General features: G+C 48.9%; 1 protein-coding gene across 4 annotated transcripts in view; it reads right to left on the bottom strand.

Annotated features, from left to right (window-relative positions):
- Nucleotides 1-23224, bottom strand: part of Actn1 (actinin alpha 1) — a 103427-nt gene that overhangs the window by 39518 nt on the left and 40685 nt on the right. For all 4 annotated transcript variants that reach the window (XM_042692545.1, XM_042692546.1, XM_042692543.1 and 1 more), the window contains exons 2-3: nt 9671-9785; nt 2971-3090 (exon numbers count right to left, since the gene is read on the bottom strand). In XM_042692545.1, coding sequence (XP_042548479.1) covers nt 2971-3090; nt 9671-9785 — 235 coding nt within the window. The remainder of the gene's footprint in view (nt 1-2970; nt 3091-9670; nt 9786-23224) is intronic.

Raw genomic sequence — 23224 nt, 5'->3', positions numbered from 1 at the left:
CTAACACTCTATCACTTGAGCTATAGCTCTACTTCTGTTTTTTGTTTTGTTTTGTTTTGTAGTTTAATGGAGATAATAGTCTCATGGGACTTTCTGGCCCCAGCTGGCTTCAAACCATGATCCTCAGATCGCAGCCTCTTGAGTAGCTAGGATTACAAGTGTGAGCGACCAGTGCCTGGCACCGACCTAGTATCTTTTACTTAGTGTCTGGTGCAGTAAATTCCATTTTGTTAAAACTAGCTCCCTACCCAGCAGAGCAGCCATCCTAGCAGGCTACTTGCAGGATAGATTTTCCACCATCAGGAAGCCTCAGACATACTGGCTACCAGGGAAGGAAGGGAACGTCATAAGTCAGGTCTGGGTCTGGGTATGGAGGATCAGGACAGAGCAGCAGAGCAGAACACAAGATACGGTGCTGAGCCCCAAAGATTCAGTGTCTTGCATGGCAGAGATGGTGGTCACCTCTCCCATCAAGTACATTGGCATCTGATACTCTGAGAGGAAGCCACAGACCTGACCTGCATCCACTATAAGGTGAATTACCTATACCTATGCAGGTCTGGCTGGGGATCTCATGGGAGACAGCAGACACCAGCAGTGTGGAAAGAAGTTCAGCCGGCAGCCTAAGCGTGGGCATTAGAGCTAGCTCTGTCTGATGAAAAGATTGACAATTCACTGGGCTCTGGTGGCACATACCTGTAATCCTAGCTACTCAGGAGGCTGAGATCCGAGGATCTCAGCACATGCAGGAAATCCAGGACTCCTAGTTTCAATTAATCACACACAAAAAAGCTGGAAATGGACCTGTGGGCTCAAGTGGTAGTATGCTAGTCTTGAGCAAAGAAGCTCAGGAACAACGCTCAGGTCCTGAGTTCAAGCCCCAGGATGGACAAAATAAAATAAATAAATAAATAAAAGGACTTGTTTATTTTAATTGCTCATTTTGTCTTTTCTACAATTCTGGATTCCCAACTTCTTTGGAAAAGCTGGAAGATGGTACAGCATCGGACCAGCTATTCTCAGATAGCATGGTCCCCTCTACAGGACAAGCCTCCCTGAGCTCTCCAGAGTCCCCACCAAGTCCACGCAACACCCCTTCTCTTCCTCCTGGCCTGGTGGGCATGTGAATTGGCACCAGATCCCAGTGGGATTTTCCTTGGCGTCTCCTGCCTAAAAATGCCTGCCAAGTCTTTATTCCTCCCTAACAGAACATATTGTCCTTTTCTTAAGAGACAAAGAATATTTTCCCAGTCACAAAGCATGTGTAAGGAGTTGGGGCCACAGCCTGCAGGATATGTGCCCCAAAGCAGCACACAACTGAGAGGGAAAGGGAGGAGTTTAAGGCACAGCCCATGGCCTCCTCAAGTACTAGGGTCCGCCAACTTATTTTCCAAGGAAAGGCTTGTGGCTCTCAGAGCCTGATGGTCTCTGCAGGACCTACTGAACTCAGCCACCATGACCCAGGAGCAGCCACAGACGCTATGTAAATGACTGGGTGTGGCCATGTTCCAATGCTTACAAAAAGCAACGTGAGCTGGCCTCCACTTCATACGCTGTACTTTGCAGAACTTTTGGTTCCAGTTTCTCAATGTAATAGATTGGCATCAACTCCAGTCACTAGGCAGGAGGGGACTCTAAACATCATCTAGAAGAGATCTGCTGCTATGGCCTCTGTGCTGCCCAAGGACAGACCACTCTAGAGTGACACAGGACTAGATTTAAGTGTGTTCTGGCTGGGCCACTTAAGAAACAGCTGTAATCTCTGATGAAGGGAGATCATGGGCTAGAGGACCATAGCATCTATTTCCCACAGTGAGCAAGCAAGCTCAATACTCAGTGTTCTATCAAGAATGAATGAATGAATGAATGGAAGTGTGCTGTATCCATCTTTCCATCTCTGATATCAAACAATGGGTACCCAATAAATACATGTTAAGTCTACAGCTCACATTAATAAAGAGGTCTGTTTCAAGTATTAACCCTCTAGATACACCACAATATATTATACACACTACCTTCATTTGTGTGTGTGTGTGTGTGTGTGTGTGTGTGTGTGTGTGTGTGTGTGTGTCCATGCAGGCTGGTGGTGGGGCTTAAATTCAGGACCTCACATTCTCACTTGGCTTTTTCACTCAAGGCTGGCATTCGTACCACTTAAACTACAGCTCCATTTCTGGCTCTTTCTCTTTCTTTCTTTTTTTTTTCTTTCCTTTTTTTGCTGGACCTGAGGCTTGAACAATGGGCATGGCTGCTGCTCCTAAAATTGCCATAGCTCCACTACCGGTTTTTTGTTGTTACCTGGAAATAAGAGTCTCACGGATTGTGCCGGCTAGCTTTTGAATCATGATCCTCAGATCTCAGCCTCCTGAGTAGCTAGGATTACAGGCAGGAGCCACCAGTGCCTGGTGCCTTCTTTCTATTGTTAAGAGCATGCTGACACTAGATTTGAGAATCATAGTTTAAGGCCAGACATGCAAAAACGTTAGTAAGATCCTTATATCTCAACCAACAAGCTAGGCATAGTGGTGTGTAATCCTAGCTGCACAGGAGATAGAGGTAAGAGAATGGGTGTCTGATGCCAGCTCAGGCAAGAAGCTTAAGACCTCATTGGAAAATAACTAAAGCAGAAAAATCTGGGGGTGTGGTCAAGGAGTAGAAAACCCGGGTTTAAACCCTAGTCATGTGAGAACAGCAGTATCCCAGGGCCTGTGGAGCTTTGGGGGACCTCACTGGCTTCCAGTCAGCGCCCCTACAGGTAGAAAAGGGCAGTGACATAGCAGGTAGGAGGGTGGCCCTCCAGAGTGCGACTCTGTTGTGCAAGGTACTAGAAAGAAAGAAAACGCTGTTATGGGAAGAATTGCATACAGGCTGACCAGACAGAGATGTGCAGAGATGTGCTGCAGAGATGTGCAGGTCCAGGAGTCAGGGCAGGACGCCAGGACATCGAGGACAGCAGAAGGCCTTGCTCACCTTCGGCTCCGATGGACACCAGCTTGACCCCTTTGCTGGCGATGAAATCTAGGGCCTTGTTGACATTAGAGATCTTGTGGACCCGCATCTTGCCTCTTTCTGGCTTGGCCAAGCGCTCACCTGATCGGATCAAAGGGAAGAAAAGGAGGTGAGATGCAACCCTTCAGATGCCAGGCCGCTCTCGATCCATCCCACCGAAGGCACACCTTGGAGGTGTGTGTGCTTGTGTGCTGTCACGCTGTCAAGGAAAGCGAGTGAGGCAGAGGCCACCCCCTCTTCCTGTCCACGGGTCAGGTCCAAAGCTACACACACACATTCGCTCAACGCTTATTGGTTTATTCCTAATTTTTCAAAGTAGTTGTACAAAGGGTTTCCATTCAACGCGTCAGTGTATAAGGACAATGCATCGCCATCACTGTCACCCCCCCATCATGCTCACAAGCCCACCCACCTCTCACAACCCACCCCTCCCATCTTAACACTTATTCATGGAGCCCCTAACAAAAGCCAAGGATTAGCTGGGAGGGAATGTGAGAGTGAATGAAACCATTTCTTGTCTTTATGTAATGAAAGTCCAGTGGAAGAGACTGGCCTTAGATAAGGAAATGTACAAGTCAGTGTATACAATGAACACAAAAGGGACCAGTGAGAAGAAGGAGAGGCAGGGGAGAGGGGAGGAGGGAGGGAGGAAGAGAAGAGGGAGGAGGAAGAGAAGGAGGGAGGAAAGGGAAGAAGGAGAGAGGGAAAAGAGGAGGAAGGTAAGGAAGAAAGGAGGGAGGGAAGGAAAGATAAAAGGAAGGACTGTGATGGAAGGAAAGCCTACCTAAGAAAGCACATTTCTTTACAGAGCTGTGTCATACCATCCTTTGGGCCCTTTCCTGGAAAAGTAGAATTGAGTCTCAATAATGCTTTCTAGGGCTGGGAAGGAGGCTCAGTGGTAGAGTGTTTGCCTCACCACACATGAGGCCCTGGGTTCAATTCCTCAGCGCCACATAAGCAGAAAAATCTGGAAGTGGTGCTGTGGCTCAAGTGGTAGAGTGCTAGCCTTGAGCTGAAGAGCTGAATGACAGACAGTGAGTGCCCAGCCCAGAGTCCAGGCCCCACGACCGACATAAATAAATAAATAAATAGAATAATGCTTTTTAAAATTGTATCCTCTAGTACCATATCATACCTGCTTGATGATCTGTAGTAGTGACTGTGCTTTATCAGAGGTGTTTTTAATGATGTTACTCAAGAATGCTTTCTTGCCGGGCGCTGGTGGCTCACGCCTGTAATCCTAGCTACTCAGGAGGCTGAGATCTGAGGATCGCGGTTCAAAGCCAGCCCGGGCAGGAGAGACCGTGAGACTCCTATCTCCAATAAACCACCAGAAAACCGGAAGTGGCGCTGTAGCTCAAGTGGTAGAGCGCTCGCCTTGAGCTGAAGAGCTGAGGGACAGCGCCCAGGCCCAGAGTTCAAGCCCCACGGCCGACAAAAAAAAAAAAAAAAGAATGCTTTCTTTCCAGATGATGATTGAGAAGCTAATTTTAAAAAATGCTGCCAGGTACCACATCAGTAACAAAACTTCTCATTTTTCTAGGTTTTTTAAAAAAAATCTTTTTTCTCCTTTTTATTCATGGAGTGTGCTGTATGTCTAATTTTGTTCAGATGACTGCAGAACCTGGAAAAGCCGTTGCTGCTATTGATGTATAACATACTGCTATTATTGGTCTCATATATATATATATAATTTGAATTTTTGAAAACTTTAGCTGTGCTGTCCACTTTGGAAAAAGTATCCCATTCACCGTGTTAAGTTGGCATTGTAAAGAAATTAATAGCCATATGGGTCTAGAAATGTTACTTATTTTTTTCCCATTTGTACAGGGGTAAATGCACCGTATTAAATATGTGAGGTCTTATCTAAGTGGGTTTAATTACAGAAACTAAAAAACAAAAGGATGAGGGGGAGGTAGGAAGAGAGAGGGAATCGAAAGGAAAGGAAGAAGGGAGGGAAGAATGAACTGAGGAATGGTTAGGGAAGACCCAAAGTGCAAAGCCAGGAAGATTGCAGGGACTGATGACCAAAGCAGAAGGAACACATGTGCAAAGGCCCTGAACTCTTAGACTATTTCACTCAGGAAGAGAGTATAGGTCACTCTAGAGTATTTTGAAAAAGTTCCTTTGTGTTGAAATGTCTACAGTGCCCCTTCCCTATTTGAGAACCACTGCTGTGGGCTGCCCTGTTATATTGTCTCCAGTGAGTACCCAGGGCTCTGCCAAAGTCAGTCCCTACACACACATTCCTATCACAAAGTGGGTGGGCTGGGCTTCTGCTGCTCAAGCTTCAGAGCAGAAGCTGAGGGAGTAGGGCAAGAGTTAATCTTCCAAATCCCCCATTAAAAACCAAGTGTCCAGGGGAAAAGGCCTGTCAACTTGGCTTGAGAGTCACACCTGGGAGAGGGGAACACTTCAGAGTCCCTTAGGAGTCAAGAACCCTAGGTGCTGAGCCCCAGGCCTCCTGAGCCTGCTGTGATCCCCAGCCCAGCCTGGAAACCGCTGGCCAGTGAAGAGTCAGGGCTGGCAGCTGGGCCATGGGCCAGGCCGCCCTCCTCAGGAGCAGCCACCGGCTTCCGGGAGACAGCAGACTGCCTGCTGCAGGTGGGCCAGCCTTCCGCTCCAGAAAGACACAGCTGCTTTCTCATTAAATCAAGACTTTCTCGGAATCGCTCCTCAACACAGACCTTGCCGTTTCCTGACTGCAGAACTCTTGCCCAAGAGCCCAGGGTTCCTGCAAACCTGAGCCCCACCCCCTCGGCAGCTATACACACAGTAGAAACCAGACTTCTAGGCGACCAGAGGTTGGAAAATTTTCCTGGGTCTAGACTAGCAGTTTGCAAGCTTGTGTCAGCCTGGAATCACCTGGAGAACTTGCTGCCCTGATGTCCAGCCCATCTAACTCCGATGGAGAGGGTCTGTGTGGAAACAAGCAGTCCTACTGATTCTGGGGTCAGTGACCCCAGATCACACTTTTAAGAGCCTTGTCAGCAGCATCCTCTTCCCCCTTCACACCCCTTGGTAGCCAGGCCACCTCCCAAGATAAAGGAGGAAGAGGCACAGTGGTCTCGCTGACCCCATCTCCACCAGTTCTGGGAAAGATGTGTGCCGCTCACAGAAAGGCCTGGCTGAGCTCCCTGTGCGTGTAGGCTGGGCAGCTCAGCAGGCTACCCTGTGGGACCTGGTAGAGCAGCCCAGCTCTGGGCATGCAAGCATCCTACTATTCTAGGTGTGACTGACACTTGCTTGCCATGCCCAGTTCTAAGTCATCTAAGTCCTAAGTTCTGATGCGAGCTCAGCAAGGAATGGGAAGACAATGAGCTGCAGATTGCAGCACTAGGCAGTAAAAGACACAAGAAAGGAAAAGGCAGATGCTGCTGGGGTGAGGGGAGGTGGCGGGGGAGGGAGGTGGCAGCCAAATCAGATTTGGGAAGAAACATCAGGGAAGTCTCCTGAGAGGGAACCCCCAAGCTGAGTTGTGAAGAATGAAAGAGTAAATGACATTGGGTGCTGGTGGCTCATACCTGTAATCCTAGCTACTCAGGAGGCTGAGATCTGAGGATAGCAGTTCAAACCAAGCCTGGGCAGGAAAGTCTGTCAAACTCTTACCTCCAATTAACCACCAGAAAACCAGAAATGGCTCAAAGTGGTAGAGTGCTAACCTTGAGCAAAAACAGTTCAGGGACAGTGCCCCAGACCCTGAGTTCAAGCCCCATGACTTAAAAAAAAAAAAAAAAAGAGTAACTGGAAGGTTGGTTGATTAGCTGGTTTTCAGCTGGGGAAGGTTGGAGGAGGAAGTAGAAAAAAAAAATCTAAAAAGCAGAATAGAATAGTATAGTAATTCCTTAAAACTTAAAACCAGAATTGCCAAATGATCCAAAAACCCCACTTCTGGGTATATACCCAAAAGAATCATATTCCAGGAACCCTTCAAATTTATTTATTTACACATTCAAATTTCCAAAGATAGAAGTGACCCAAGTATCCATTTGCAGATGAATGGGTAAATCAAATGGGGTGCATGCACCCGACAGAATACTATTCAGCCTGAAACAAGAACTCTGACACATACTACGACATAGATGATCCCCAACAGCGTTACACTAAGTGAAATAAGACACTGCATGAACCTGCTTACATTAGAGAGAAATCATCATCTTTCATCAGAGAGAGAAATCACAACGGCAGGGACTGGGACCAGGGAAGGGAGAGTTTGCATTAACAGGGACAGAGCGTCAGCTGGGGAGGCCAGAAAGTTCCAGAGATGGATGATGTAGGCAGCTGCCCAACAATGTGAATGACTGTTGTGCCATTGAACAGTAAGTACTTGCAACTGACTAAAATGGTCAGTGTCACATGATGTGTATATATACACACACACACACACACACACACATACACACACACACACTCATCACGCATAGAGGTTTTACCTGAAAAGGAAGCATGGAGGACTATTATTTTAAGAGGACTGAGCATGTGTAAAGGCTCAGAAAGCAGAGTCCATGTCATCTGGGTGCGCTCACCACTGTAGCAGAGGGCCTCAGGTCTACTACCTTTTTGGGAATAGTTGATTCAAAAGGAAACAGGTGCCAGCTCCCTCAGGCTGCTCTGCGAAGGAATGCGGACTGGGGCTGAAAGCCTTGGGGAGGGACGGCAGGCTGCTGAGCAGGGAACAGTGTGACCATATTTGGGTTGGCAGACGGCCGATCCCTGAGGGGATGAATGCAGGGTGGACGGGACAGAGTCTCAGGCCTTTGGAGGGTAGCATATAGAGAGATGTGACCCAGCATCTGGCTGACACTACAGTGCCCAAGGCTCAAAGTCAGGTTGTGAAGGACACAGAATGAAAAGAACACAAATGTCCAGCGGCAAAATGGACAGAGGCAGCTGTGGGTCTCAAGTGAGGGTCACAAGGTCACAGCAAAGGCTTCAAGAGGAAGAGAGGTTTGTGAGGGCCAGGACTCAGCTACAGGATGCTGAGGACACGGTAGGACATGCCCTGTGCTAAGACCTGGATGCAGTTTTGTCCTCGGTGGTTTGGGTGTTAGAAGCTTGAACCCAGTGAAATGATGTTGAGGTGGCAGGGGCTTTTAAGGGGAGGGCCCAGTGAGGTCATTGGGGGGCGGTGCAGTGTGTTCAAAAGCACTTAATAGCACAGTTCTTATGAATGAACAGCTATAAAACAGACAGCCTAGACTCTCTTTGCTCTCTAGTTTCCTATCTAGCACAGGGTCTCTCCCTCCCTCCATGTTATGAGGTAGCCAAGGAGCCCAAACGAATGAAGACACTAGTCCTTGGAATTTCAACCTTCAAAACTATGAGCTACAGCAGAAGGCCGATGGCTCATACCTATAATACTAGCTACTTAGGAGGCTGAGATCTGAGGATCATGGTTTGAAGCCTGCCTGGGCAGAAAAGTCCCCGTAAGACTCTTCTCTTCAATAAACGACTCAAAAACCAGAAGTGGTGCTGTGGTAGAGCTCAGCCTTGAGCACAAAGAGGCTTAGGGACAGCACCCAGGCCAAGTTCAAGCCTCACAGCCTACCAAAACAACAACAACAAAAAAAAAAAAAAAAACTATGACCTAAATGCACGACTTAGGGAGGAAAAAAAGTACCCAAGTACCCAGCCTCTTGAATTTTGTTATAGCAACTGAAAAAGGATTAATACTAGGTTCATTATCTAAGAGGGTACTCAAGAGCTGGGAATGTGGCTAAGTGGTAGAGTGCTTGCCTAACATGCATGAAGCCCTGGGTTCGATTCCTCAGTACCACATAAACAGAAAAAGCCAGAAGTGATGCTGTGGCTCAAGTGATAGAGTGCTAGCCTCGAGCAGAAACTCAGGGACAGTGTCCAGGCCCTGAGTTCAAGCCCCAGGACTGAAAACACACACACACACACACACACACACACACACACACACACACACACACACACACACACACACACACACACACACACACACACACACACACACACACACACACACACACACACACACACACACACACACACACACACACACACACACACACACCAAAAAACAAAAGAGAAGGGACTCAAGAGAAACATGGCTGAGATCTGGTCTAGGACTCACTAGTATTAAGGCTGGGTAGCTGAAAAGTAGCCCCGTTATATATACCAAGGCTAGACTCTTGGGGACCACCAATATTTAAAGGATGGCAAAGGAGAGGCACCCACAGGAAAGTCAAGATACACATTCAAGTGGAGTTGTGCCTGCAGACATCTGGACAACCTAGGGGCTGGCAGCTAGGTTGTAGTGGAGCCAGGTTTCAAGCTAGGTCCCAAGGGTTACCCTTTTGCCCACAATTCCTGCCATTTTGAAGAAAAAGGAATCTCAGATACCACTCTTCCAAACCTCTCGTTGTAATCTTGGATGTGGAGACAGAAAGGCAAAATGGCTTGGCCAAGACACTCACATACCTGTGGAACTGAAGGTGTGGCTCAAGTGGAAGAGTGCCAGCTATGAGCAAGACACCCACAGGGTCCACAACGAAACCAAGGCCTTCTAGTCCCACCTCACCTCCACTTGGTTCAAGATACCCAAAGCAGGTTATGACCATGGACAGTGAGAAATGGAAGGGCCAGGACAGAGCCCAGAGCACATCACCGTAACCTGGGACCAGGATCACCTCACCTGAGATGACCTCCAACAGCAGCATGAGTTTCAGGCCATCCCGGAAGTCCTCCTCTATATTCTCGATCTGGGTCCCGGCCTTCCGGAGGTGGGAGTTGCACCATGCTGTGAATGTCTGGGCAGAGGGAAGATGAGCGAGTAGTCAGTCTCCTGTCAAGTCACATGGACTCCAAGGCCCTCACCAGGGCCTTCAATGCCTCCCCAAGACCACTTCCTCCTGAATCTTTCCAGGTGTTCTATAGAGGTGCTAGGCAGTCTCCCTGCCATCGCCAGGGAGGGTTGACACCCACCCAGCATGGCTGTTCCAGTCTCCTTCACCTCATCATCAGAACTGCAGCCCAGGTTCCCTATGGAGCTCACCACACATAGGTACCAGGGGAGGAAAAGCCCAGCAGCCTCCGCTAATGCAGCCCCTCCCAGCCCTCTTGCCGAAGCATCATTCCAGTCTGGAAGTACCACAATTCCATCCTTGGCAATCCCACCCTGTGGTGAATGAGGTTCAGTCTTCACAGAGTTATGGTGGAGTGAGTCAGAGGTGACATGTTAAGTCCCAATAATACTTCTGGGTAGATTTGATTATGCAACCCTCTTGCACTTGGCAGCTACCTAAGAGGAAAGATTTGGCTTTTTGGGGGGAATGGAGCTCAGATGCATGGTGTCAGGAAAAGAGAAAGAAATGCAAGTGGCCAATGTGTGGATGTGGGTTGCAAAAGTATGAGGAAGAATTCCAGAAAGGGAATGGAAGGAAATTAAATACACAGACCATCAACTCCCTCCCCTTCTCTACAGAGCAGATGGTGATCAGATGGGATAGCAACCAAGCTGCCCTGTGTCAGCAGCACCACCTGGTGGCTCATATTAGGAAGGGCTGCAGGCTTCCTATTGCCTTGAAGGACTCCATGCAGAACAGGAACGAATGAAAGTGTGTGCTTAATTCCACTTGTGCCAATCCTATCTTTAACTGGCATTGCACACAGCAACCAGAGAAACGGGGGCTTTTTTGCTGTACTTGTCTCTTCTGTGACTGCTCCAGACTTCTTTGCACCTGATGGCACCAACAACCTATCTACATGCCAGCGTCCAGCTTACCCACAGCAGGGCTGTTCAGAGCCCTTTCCACCTGCCCTGCCAAGGTCCAATGATGGGTGGCATATTATCAAAAAGGCAGCAGCAAGCCCATTGCTAGTGGCTCACAACTATAATCCCAGCTACTCATTATCTGAGAATCAAGGTTTGCAGCCACCTCCCGCAGATATATCTAGAAATACTCTCCTCCTAGGAAAGATCACCTAACCCATGCCTCTTGCCTCTTGGTCTGGAGAAGTCCAAAGTCAAGTGGTCATGAGCGGGAGTGGGTATCAGTACCCCAGTGTTTATTAAGAGGGGAGAAATGGCTGCCTAGATGCATAGGCAAAGGCAAAGAGCCTCCTGTAAGCAGGAGGGAGGAGGATGGAGAGATGGGAGGAGGAAAGGATGGTATTTTATAACACCTCCCTACTTGGGGGCCTCACCTTAATGTGCCACCCCAATCCTTTGGGAAGACGAGCACACTGATCAGGTAGGCAGGGCATATGCCGATTCCTCAGCTGAGAATATTTTGCTGGTGACCACACATTCGTCTTTCAGGATAATGAGTGATGCCATCACCTCCTCCAGGAGGACTGCCGGGGTTGGGTGCAGACTACACAGCACCACACTTTCACTTCATCACTGCCTGGCCTATGGTCAGCTCCATAAACCCAAACTTGGGCATTTCTGAAGGTAAGGACTCATATCTCAGAGTCCCAGGGCTACAGTAGTGAGCAAAGCAGCGTAAGTCACAGCCCCGGGCAGTGAACATTCTAGTGGGTGTGAGAGTTTGGGCAGAGCTGGGGGCCCCTTGCAGGTGACACTGAATGACTGGGGGGGTGGGGGGGACACATGGTGTTCTGGGGACGCTGTGTGCAGGGGAGACAGCTCCCAGCAGAGGGACTGGGGCAGGGTGGCACGTGTTCTAGCGGCTCCTGGTGTTGGGCCCAGGAGCCAGGCAGGGGCAGAGAGTGCTGCAGGCTTCCTACTGTCTTGAAGGAAATTGCTCAGCCCCATGGGCCAGGCTCCTGGGGAGAGTCCAGCAGGGACTAAGAAACGTCCCTGTTTATAGACGTGGTCTTAAAGAGGGGGTGGGAGGGAGGAGGAGGAAGAGCTGTTTTGAAAGACAGGGCTTGTGAAAGGGGCAGAGCACTGTCGAAAGCAACCAGCCCCATTTCCTGGGGAAGCTGTGGAGCACGCAGCCAAAACCACACCTGTGTTTGCTCAGGTCTCCTGGACAAAGCCATGGGCTTTGCTCAACCCTCTGCCCTTCCCCCCACCCCCTGCAGTTCATGGCTCTGTGCAACTCCCACGTATTTAAGTAAAGCCAAGGCATGGGGAGGAAATGGGGGTCTGAGCGTGCACTCTGGGATGGACTCTGGGTCGGACCCCTATCTCGGTACCACTGCTAACTGTGTGAGCTTCCAAAGAACCTCCCTAACCTTCAGTTCCCTTAGCAGTAAGACAGCACTCCCTAAAAGTCAAGAGGATTCACCAAGAACTATCCACAAGGAACCTGCTGTTTACCAAGTGTCCAACCAACAGGACACACACACACACACACACACACACACACACTTGCAGCTGGGCCTGGAAAGGCTCCATTCTCTGTACCCCACATCCCTTCTTGGCCTCCACTCACCAAACCCCAACCCCAGGACCACCACCCCAAGTGCTCAAGGGTGACTACAGAAGCTAAATTGTGGCTGGTGCAGAAAAAGGATTTTGACAGTGGCCCCAGCAGAGGAAGATAGCAGATGAGTGTGCCTGCTCCTTAGTAGCCCTCCAGGGGTCCAGTAGGGAGAAAGAACCAACAGCCTAAGCTCTGCGCTGGCCTCATGGCCTCTGCTAGAATACCCAGCCTAGTGGGCAGTGCTATGCCAGAAGGCTGAGGGTCCAGCCTCGTTCACATGAACACTGAGGGGACATCTGACCTCTTGACCCCAACCAGGCCCCCCTCTGGTTCCCCCTAGCTCCAGGAATCTTCTGTCCCCTCTGCCTCCCCCCCCCCCGCCGCCCCCGTACCCTCCCCTCAGGCTCACAACAGGCCTGACAAGGAGACAGGAGAGAGGCTGTGTTCCGTGGACATGCTTTGCTGCAGGAAAGGGCTCAGCAAACACCAGGACCATGCTGGGACAGATGCACTGACTTCCCCGCTTTTTTTTTTTTGCACTGACTTCCCCGCTTTTTTTGGGGGGGGGGGGGAGGGCACAGGGAGCAATACTAGGGTTTGAACTCAGGGCCTTGTACTTACTAGGAAGTCACCATGCCCCTAGCCCTTTTAGCTTTATTTTTCAAATAAGCTCTTATGGTATTTTTGCCCAGCAGTCAGCCTCAGACTACAATCATTCAACCTAAGCCTCCTGCTGGTCTCCTGTAGCTGGATGATAGACATGAAACATCATGAGGGCTGGGAAGGTGGCTCAGTGGTAGAGCGCTTGCCTTGCATGCCTGAGGCCCTGGGTTCGATTCCTCAGCACCATATAAGCAAAAAGAAAAAAGCCGGACGTGGCGCTGTGGCTCAAGTGGTAGAGCACTAGCCTTGAGCTGAAGAGCTGAGGGACAGCGCCCAGACCCAGAGTTCAGGCCCCACAACCGGACCAACATCATGAATGGTGTATTGGTTGAGATGAGGGGTCTCATTACATTTTTGCCTGAGTTGACCCCCTTTCCCCAAGCCAGACATAGTGTGTTTGCTGTGCTAAGGGAGGAGCAAGAGAGAAGGCTGGGGAAGAGTTCAGCAGCCCCGAGTGCTGAGCTGATGAGAAAGGCCCCCTGTGATGCTGATTCTCCAAGATCCCAGGCCACACCTGAAAATACGAATGAAGGTTGTGTGGAGTTCAGCCAGAATAAGATACACACACCTGTGTCAAAGCAGGGCACTCTCCACTTCTGTACATGGGGAACTGGGGATCAAAAAACTGCTTGAAGCTAGCCTCACGCCTGTAATCCTAGCTGTTCAGGAAGCTGAGATCTGAGGATCTCGATTCAAAGCCAGCCCGGGCAGGAAAATCCATGAGACTTTCATCTCCAATTTACCACCAGAAAACCAAAAGTAATGCTGTGGCTCAAAGTGGTAGAGTACTAGCCTTGAGTGAAAAAGCTCAGGGCAGCATTCAGACCCTGAGTTCAAGTCCATGACAGACCAAAACCAACAACAACAAAACAGGATTGTCTTATGCATTAGATTTACCAAGCCTCACAGGATGTCACTAGCACCCCTACCCCAAGCTGAGACACCCCAAAGTCATCTCCTGTTGAGACAAGCAACACATACCACAGGCTATAATCATCAATCATGTTTCCTGAGCACTTACTTTAGACAGACCCTCATGTATGCTCTGATTCCTATATATACACATTTGTATATCCATGACGCTACAGGGACGTACCAATCTCCTCATTTAACAGTAGAAAAGCCCATGTGCTCCTCCTCATTTTTCCTGAAACAGTGGCCCTCTGGGGCCATCCTTTGGTTTCCCACCCACATGAGAAGCTGCCCACTTGCAAGTTTACCAGTGTGCATGGGAGAGAACAAAGAGCAAAGAGAACAAGACTAGGAGGGTGGGAGGTAGCCAGGGGATAGAAGCATCTTTCTGGCCTGCACACAAGGACACAGGCCCTCACTGCCACACCTACAATGGAGAAAGGCCAGAAATCGGGACTTAGAAGTGAAATCATTTGGTCTTTAAGTGCTGCTACAATGTTAAAGAAAAGATGCTACAGAAAACAGCCACCACATCACCCCCAAAAAAGAAGAAAAAAGAGGTCAGACTCACTGATATCTGGTTCCCTGGCAAGAAAACATGAACTCTTCCTAAGTCCCTTCACAAAACGGGTTACACAAATATTTAACTTGTGCCCTAAAAAGTCACCTCACAGACACTCATATTGACTCCTAAGCAGGCCACTGATGACATTGGCTATCTTGGGAATCTGGTAGTGAATGGAGGGGAGACTCCTCTCATCTGAGCTTGATCAACAAACAGCCAGTACACTCCGCAAGGGACTGCAATTACATGTGCCACACACAAAGCACCATGGCTTGTGAATTAAAACAAGAAGATGTCATTGATTACATATGCAAATAAGTGTCTGCTAATTCCTGCTGTTAGAGTGGGTACAGAGACAAAGCCTACAATTCCTAATGTGTAGCTGATCTGCCCTAAGACTAGAAGAAAGCAACTTGCCACAGTGAATTGGAATAAATAGGTAGAAACTCCGGACTCCAACTCTGGGGCTCTAGCCTGGGTAAATAATGGTGGGCAGTGGGAACACACACCTATAATCTTAGCTAATCAGGAGACTGAGAGCTGTACACTGAGGTTTGAAGTCAGCACAGGCAGAAAAGTCCTCAAGACTCAAAAATGCTGGACTGGAAGTATGGGTCAAGTGGTACAGTAGTACCAGCTGTAAGGAAGGAAGAGCTTGAGTTCAAGCCCTAGTACAAGTGCACACACACACACACACACACACACACACACACAGGAAAAGGCTAGGTAAATATGAGAATATTTTTTCCAGCCTTACTTAAGAGAAAAAAATTAGAAATACCCCCAAATTATATTAATAAGGTATCAGCTAAGTAAATTATGGTTCATTCACCTAATGGAATAGTTCAAGGTCAAAATGATGGGTTCTGAACCTATGTTATGGGAGAAGGCTTACATATAATTAACAAGAAAATCAGGAACACAATTGTACATGCTACAGATTTAAAACTTGAAGCAATCACACAAAAATGACAAAGTAAAACCAAATGTATCACAATGCACACATGGGTGTATAGCGAGAAGGAACTAAGTTATCCAGGACCCTCTGCCATTTCCCTCTCCCAGTCTCTGTCCCTGTAGCTGATATGTCTGCCCTTCTCCCTGCTAGGCTTCTCCTGTTGAATGTTTAATCTCCTAGGTATGACCCAGATTCTCCACGATTCTCTCCAGAAAAGCCCCCAGTGACAAAGGTGTGAGCCAACGACCCTCTAGCAGCCAAAGGATGGGACACATCGTACACAGACATCTCTGATGGAATCAAGGCCACCAGCCCTGGGTCTTTCCAGGTAACCTATTGTTCAAAGGACATGGGTCAGGAAACCTGGACACTGCCCTGGCTCAGGTAGGCCTATGAATTCACGTGAGTTAACTCCTTCCAGGCTGTTATCCCAAACCAGTCCCTCTGACTTGCAGGTAGAGTATGGACCCATTCCCCTCATAATATGTCTATGCAACAACCAAACAGCGAAACTTGGTATTCTTGTATAATTTCTTTCAATCAGTGGACTCTGATTCTTGTCACAGAAAGCCGGTAAGTTCCACAGACAGTCATTATCTCCAGCAAACTCAAAGCAGCCCCATTATCTCAGTCTTAGCCAGCTCAGGGCCTTCCCAAGATAGCAAACACCAAATATTAGTTCACAGGATAGTACTTAGAAGTGTGATATTAGCGTGTGCCTGAACAACCCAGGAGGACCTGGGAACCATGGCTGCCTCCAGTGAGGGAGGCCAAATTAGTGGGGAGAGAATATGCTTTTCGGACTGGGATGTAGCTCAGTGGCAAAGCACTTGCCTAGCCAAGTACAAAATCCTGGGTTCGATGCCCAGTACCAAAAAAAAAAAAAATATATATATATATATATATGCTTTTCATAAAATCCCTTTTCTTTTTAATTTTATACTATATGTAAATGGTATGTTTATGAGATACAGAGAAAGGGCTTAGAAATTTCTAGTGCCATTATGAAGAAAGTTCTAACTAGGGGCCAGGACAGAGGACACACCAGTGATCAGGCACAGACAGTCAAGTAGCCAAGAGGTCAATAGTTAATTGCAGAAAGAACAGCATGCTCCTACATGGTCCCAGAACCCTCCCCCTCTGCTTGCCAAAGAAGCTTCTGAACCTCTTCAAAGTGGTACAGGGCTTTCTCTTCAAGTTATTGAGTGAAAAACACAACCCAGCCAGGTGCTAATGGCTCACACCTGTAATCCTAGCTACTCAGGAAGCTGAGATCTGAGGATGGAGGTTTAAAGGTAGCCCAGGCAGGAAAGTCCATCAAACTCTTATCTCCAATTAGTTACCTAAAAGCTCAAGTGGAGCTGTGGTTCAAGTGCTAGAGCACTAGCCTTGAGCATTAAGGGACAGTTCCTAGGCCCTGAGTGTAAGCCCCAGTACTGGTGTGTGTGCATGTACCCCCCACCCCACCCCTCAATCTATCAGATTGAGCTTCAGATTCCTTGGACTTCTGGTCAGAGCCAGACCACTGCCATAGTATTCATGCTTCAGGCCAGCATCTGTGCTCAGGGTCAGCTCCCCTGCCACATCCAGTGGCTGACACAGGAAGGGTCACTACAGAGCAACCAGGGAGCATGAGCTGTCTCTCAGGCCACCTTGAAGTCCTTTGGAGCCCCACCCACCGAGGGTCAGGGTGTGGTCCCTGCATGGTTTGTCTAAGCAAAGACCTGGCCAGAAATGATCTCAGGTGCCTAGTGTACTGGTAACATAAACAGCAGTATCTGGTTAACTATCCCAGGCCCACTGCCAGCCTTTGAGAGCAAGCTGTCAGCTGGCTCCCCGCAGATGAAAAGCTGAGTTCTCCGGAACATCTCCACCCAGATCTGTGTACCTTCCACCCACCTGAGAGCCACCACTAAAGAAGCTGTGTGCTCCCACAGTCGGTCCCCACCCTCAAAGGCCAGGGTCCAAAAGCTCTAAGTGCAGGTGTCAGGCTTGCCCAAAGGGGCTGAGCACCAGATAGACAGACCCAGGCTTCACTCCAGCCTAGGCCTGCCTTCTTGGACAGCACTCTAGTCTCAGGGTCCTCATCTGTAAAAGGGAGGTGGGAGGGGCGGGGCAACAAGACCTATACCAGCACAGAATGAGACAGAAACAAATTGTACCTAAAGACTGTCCAGTGCGACATCCACAGTAGATACCACCAAAAGTTAACCCAGCCAGATCACTGACCATGAGATCCTGGTTAACCTGTCCAGGACTCAAAGGCCTAATGGGGCAAATAGGGTGAACAAAACCACCACTTTGCAAGGCTGTTGTCAAGATGAGGATACTGGATGCAAAACAGGAAGTCCTGGTCACAGCAGGCACCCAATAAACGTTGCTGTCACTTCCCATCCTTTTCTATTAATCAAAGTTAATCATTCACAGAGCTCCAAGTATTGGCCAGAAAGAAGCCCTCTTATTTCCTTCTCATGGATAAGGAAACCCTGAGACCAGCCTCCAGTCACCAAGAGCCCATCTTCAGACACACCATGCCAACTACCCAGAGGGTAGCCAGGGGCCATGGAGACTGGCATAACCATGCATGGAGAAGGATCACAGACCCTCCACAAAACCCTGGCACAGCTTTCCTGCCCTATGCAGGTGAAATCTGTGGGCCTTAGGATAATTCAGAGCCAGTTTTAGAGTGAGATGGATAAATAATTCCAGAGAAGAAACCAAGTCTGTCCTCTTAGAGCGATAGATAGATAGATAGATAGATAGATAGATAGATAGATAGATAGATAGATAGATAGATAGATAGATAGATAGATAGATAGATAGATAGATAGTTTTTATTATTGTTGTTGTTGTTATTGTTGTTTTTGCTTTTGTCAGTCATAGGGCTTGAACTCAAGGCCTGAGCACTGTCCCTGAACTTTTGTGCTCAAGGCTAACAGTCTACCACTTGGAGCTACAGCTCCACTTCTGGTTTTCTGGCGGTTAACTGGAGATAAGTCACAAACTTTCTTGCGTGGGCTGGCTTTGAACCGTGATCCTCAGATCTCAGCCTCCTGAGTAGCTAGGATTACAGGCATGCTCTGCTATCCATATATATTTTTTTGGGGGGGGTCTGGTTGTGGGGTCTGAACTCTGGGCCTGGGCGCTGTCCCTCAGCTCTTCAGCTCAAGGCTAGCACTCTACCACTCGAGCCACAGCGCCACTTCCGGCTTTTTTCTTTTTGCTTATGTGATGCTGAGGAATTGAACCCAGGGCCTCATGCATGCAAGGCAAGCGCTCTACCACTGAGCCACCTTCCCAGCCTTATCCATATATTTTTTAAAGTCTAATCTAAAATGTCCCAGAATCTCACTCAGTCCTATATATCAAGACTTACTCCTTCCACTCCCATCCATTTGTCCCATTAGAGGAAAGCAGTCTGAAAGGCAGGTCTGGACCCTCAGCCTCTGGGGGGAAAAGTGGATGAGCTCAAGCAAGTCCGATGAGGACCACAAGGTGGGAGATGCTGACCTTCTCAAGGAAGAGTGGCTCAGGCCCCCAGGAGGCCAGTGCAGGGCTGGCTTTTCCCCACTGCTGTCCCCAAGGTTGGCCCCCTGCGTCCGGAGTCTGATTCTGGCTACAGACTTGACAGCTCACAGACCTTGGAGAGTTAGGGCTCACAGGAGCAGCCTGTACATTCTTTCTCCAAAGAAGGAAAAGCCGCACAAAAGTGAGCTCATTTGGTTTTTCTGGCACAGATGTTAAGAGCTTCAGGTCCCCAACTCCACAGAGAACTTCTCCAGATGACAAGGTCCAGCCTGCTAATCACACATGATGTCATCTGTGGTCTGGCAGCCTCTGGCCCCTAACTTGACTCCTCCAAGTATGATGTCAAGGCTTCTATAGTCTCATCTGTGAAATGGGACTGGTCAAAGCCACTCCAGTGGTTGTGGAAAGAACTAAATTGCATGACACTCAGCTTGTGGTAGGAGCTCAGAAAAGCAAAACAAAATTAAAGTCCAGTTCGTTTCTTATCCTTGGTCCGGGGTCACTTTTACAAACAGTGCTATGCGGACCACCGAGGAGAACGTTACGTAGATTTCAACCCTCTGTGTGGAAGCTCCTCTCTATGGATCAAACCACTTGTTATAAATTTGCAAGAAAAAAAAAAGTTACTGCTCAGTTGAAGGAAAGGTCCAGGTCTCCTCTGGGCCGCAAAATGGCCTCCAAGATGGGATCACCTGCTCTGGTCTGTCCTAGTCTTCACACAAGGTCACTGAGACCCTTTGGCACAGTGCCAGAAAACTCCAACCTCAATGGCCATAGCTGGAGGCAATGCCTCACCAGTTCTACCATCAGCTGTTGGGGACCTGGGAGGAAGGGGTTCCTGGAGGGTTCAGACTCAATGGGGAGAGACCACGGCACTTCTGTAATGGACAGAAAGCCCCTGAACTTTAGCCAGAACCCGAAGTCCAGGTTCACACTAATCAGCCCAATGACCAAAGAGTGGAACTGGAAAAACAGAACTAGGCAGGTAGAAAAGCTATATGTCTAACCGTGTCCAGAAGGGGCTGAAGATCTGGCCTTAGTGCTTTGGACTTAGGCTAAGATGATAGGATGGGCACTTCTGCTTTACTAATCCCAGGACCTGCACAAACCCTTTGAGCCTCAGTTTCCTCACTAGTAAAATGGGAATGATAACTTTCTTATGTTCAGTGAGTACATCTGTGCAAAAATTCCTAACCCCTCAATTAATTAGCCCATGTGGTTTATTTTACAGTTCATTATGAAAGAAGAAGAGGAAGGGTTTGTATGGGAAGGAGAGAGAGACAACAGGAACTACTCCAGGGTCTGTAGAGTTGCTCTGGTGTACTAAATGTTCCCAGCACCACAGCAAGGGAATGGGGGGAGGGGCATCTTGAGGGACAGATGCCCTGGTACCTAGCCTGATTCTATATGGGAATGTAGGAAGGTCAGCAGGCTCCAGCAGGCACCTTGCCCAGCCTCCCTGACCCAATCGAAGAGACACAACGTATAAAACCTCAGCAGAGATTCCAAGTCAGTGCCAAAATGCCACCCACCTCCTTCCCAAGGGATCGCCACCACATGATCTCCCAAGGGAAAGCTCAAAGCTCCAGAGAACCCCAAAATCACCTCAAGCAGAAAGTAGGAGGTTGAGGCACAAGTAGAACATCCTAACCACACCAGTGACACAATCACAGGGTGAGATCAGACATCCCTAAGGGGACAGAGGCACGAACAGATTATATCCACAAGCCACCACTCCCTGGGGCCTCCACTCCCTGGGGAGCAGGGACCTTATGCAGAAGATTGCCATGACTCTAGACTGACTACCTTACACCTAACAATAAGTTTCTGGTTTCAGAAGAGCTAAACAGAGGAAGGCATTTCAAGAGCTCATCCTCTGCTGTATATGAAACAGTCATTTATCCTTTTACAGCTGGCAGACTGGCCAACTCTTAGAAATGCCAAGTGGAATGAAGGGAGCCAAGAGCCCTCATGCTCAGCTTGGGGGGACAAGTGGACTATGACAGTTCTCCTAGACAATGACCCTACACTTTATCAGGCAATTCACTGTGTACATATCTATACCCCAGCAACCCACAGCCTGGGACCTTCTCACAGTGTCAGGTGTTGGAATACTGTCTTCACTGAGATGCTGCAATGCTTGTGTTGTGAGGAAAGGAGTGGAGACTGTCTGCATGTCCAGTGTGGGAAGACTGCAGGTTAAATATGAGGTGCACAGCAGCCCTGCACACAGGCCATGAGCTGGGAGAGTTGGTGGGCAGAGGCAGTTACCTTACTTCCATTCTCACAACACTTATCTGTAGTTAAAAAGCCCACAGGGCTGGAGGTGAAGCTGGGTGATAGAATGTTCAAAAAGTGCATGCAAGGCCCTGGGGCTGAATCCTTATAACAGCCTCACTGCCCTCTCAGCAGCCTGTCCACAACACCCTTCAGGAATATTAGGAGCCAGCACAACAGGCCTGCATACCAGGCAGACAGCTAAGACCTCAGTTATGACCAGCTGGCTGGAGGGGCAGGGCAGCCAGGGGGTCCATAGAAGACGAGTGAGAACATGCGTGTGGCAGGTCTCAGAGCACAGGACAGTTATAGACAGATCTGGCTGGGCCCCTTTAGCTCTGCTGGGAAGCCCAAGAATCTCTAAGCAGGGCAGGTTAGGGCAGGGCAGGGGGCTCAAGGCAAGGCCAGAGGTTATACCTTGAGTGGTTACACCCTCCTCAGGGGTACCTGCTTCCTCCCCCAAACTGAGAGGGAAACAGGGTGCAGTAAAGAGGAGGCTGGGCACTGGTGCCTCACACCTACAATCCTAGCTACTCAGGGAGATCTGAGGAACTGTGGTTTAAAGCCAGCCTAGACAGGAAAGTCCATGAGATCCTTAATGCTGGAAGTGGAGCTGTGGCTCAAGAGGTAGGATGCTAACCTTGAGTAGACAAAGCTAAGGGACAGCACCCAAGCTCTGAGTTCAAGCCTAGTACTGGTACAAAAATGATTGGGGGGGAGGGGGCGCAGAGGGACTCTGAATGAGAAGAGGACCTTGGGAACCCCAAGGGAGGAAAGAGGAGTAAGATCTGGCAGCTGCTCAAATGATAAGCATTCACTTAATATTATCACAACTCAGCTAAGCTGCTCAACAAGCAGCCTCTTACTCTTTCATAAAGAAGCTTGAGTTTTCATGTTATTTTTTTGTGTGCATGCAGTGCTGGAGATCCAACCCAGGGCCACCCAAAATGTAGAACTGAGGTTTGAAGTAGGGTCTATAGGACATCAAAGCCTGGATCCTTTGGCTGAAGCTCCAGCTCTTCCAAGTAAGTCATCAGCCTAATAAAGACTCAGCTGGATCCCCAGCTCTGCCTGCACCCTCTACCCACCGGATGCACTCCTGTGTAAGGCCACACGAGGACCTGTTCAGCTACTCCCTAGGCCAGGCCTGGGGACAGCTGGCAAAGGGCAACCAGGGACACAGGGCTGAGCACCACCTCTAGCACTCACAGCATCAGGAGAGGGCTGTGGACCCTCTGGCTCCCCGGGGATACAGAATGGGCAGGCCGGGTTTCTAAGTCTCAGCTTTGGAAAGGGGAAAAGAGGGTTTGAATTCCTGTGTCTTTTGGCTTCTGAACACAAAGCCTATTGAGAAAGACAATGAATAATTAAAGGAGCAGCCAAGCCAGTGGTGTGCATGCCAGGGTGTGAGCAAGGGGCTTGTTTGGGCTTGGGTTGGCTCCTAGTCAGCAGTCTCCTTCACAGCAGGTCATCACCGATCCTCCTGCCCTGCCCAGACTCCAAGCTCTGGGCAGGAAACTGGGGCAGAAATCATTCATTCAGTTAATTCCTACTGAGTGCTGATTCTGGGCCAGGCTCCCTGGTGACCAGGTAGGCAAAGAGCATGGTCCTAGGTCATGGAGCCTGGAGTGTGACTGAGAGCCAAATGGCAACCAAAGGCAATCAATGAACTCAAATGCACACAGAAGAAAGTCCCAGAAAAGAGGCTCAAACCAGCCCTGACCTAGTTCTGAAGTGAGTGTCTGACTCTGCTCTGCTCTTTGGACATCAGTGAATTCCTAAGGCTGAGAAGTAACAGCATGATGAAAATGAACAAGGGCCATATAGTCTTGAAAATAAAAACTAATAGGCTGGGATGTAGCTCAGTGGCAAAGTGCTTGCTTAGCCAGTGTAATGTCTTGGAAAAAGAAAGACACACACACACACACACACACACACACACACACACAC

Source organism: Dipodomys spectabilis, unplaced genomic scaffold (genome assembly GCF_019054845.1).
Source record: "Dipodomys spectabilis isolate Male_0828 unplaced genomic scaffold, ASM1905484v1 ptg000157l, whole genome shotgun sequence".
NCBI classification, from domain to species: Eukaryota; Metazoa; Chordata; class Mammalia; order Rodentia; family Heteromyidae; genus Dipodomys; species Dipodomys spectabilis.
Note: the sequence above shows the minus strand (reverse complement) of the source record. Positions and strands in the feature narration are given on the sequence as shown.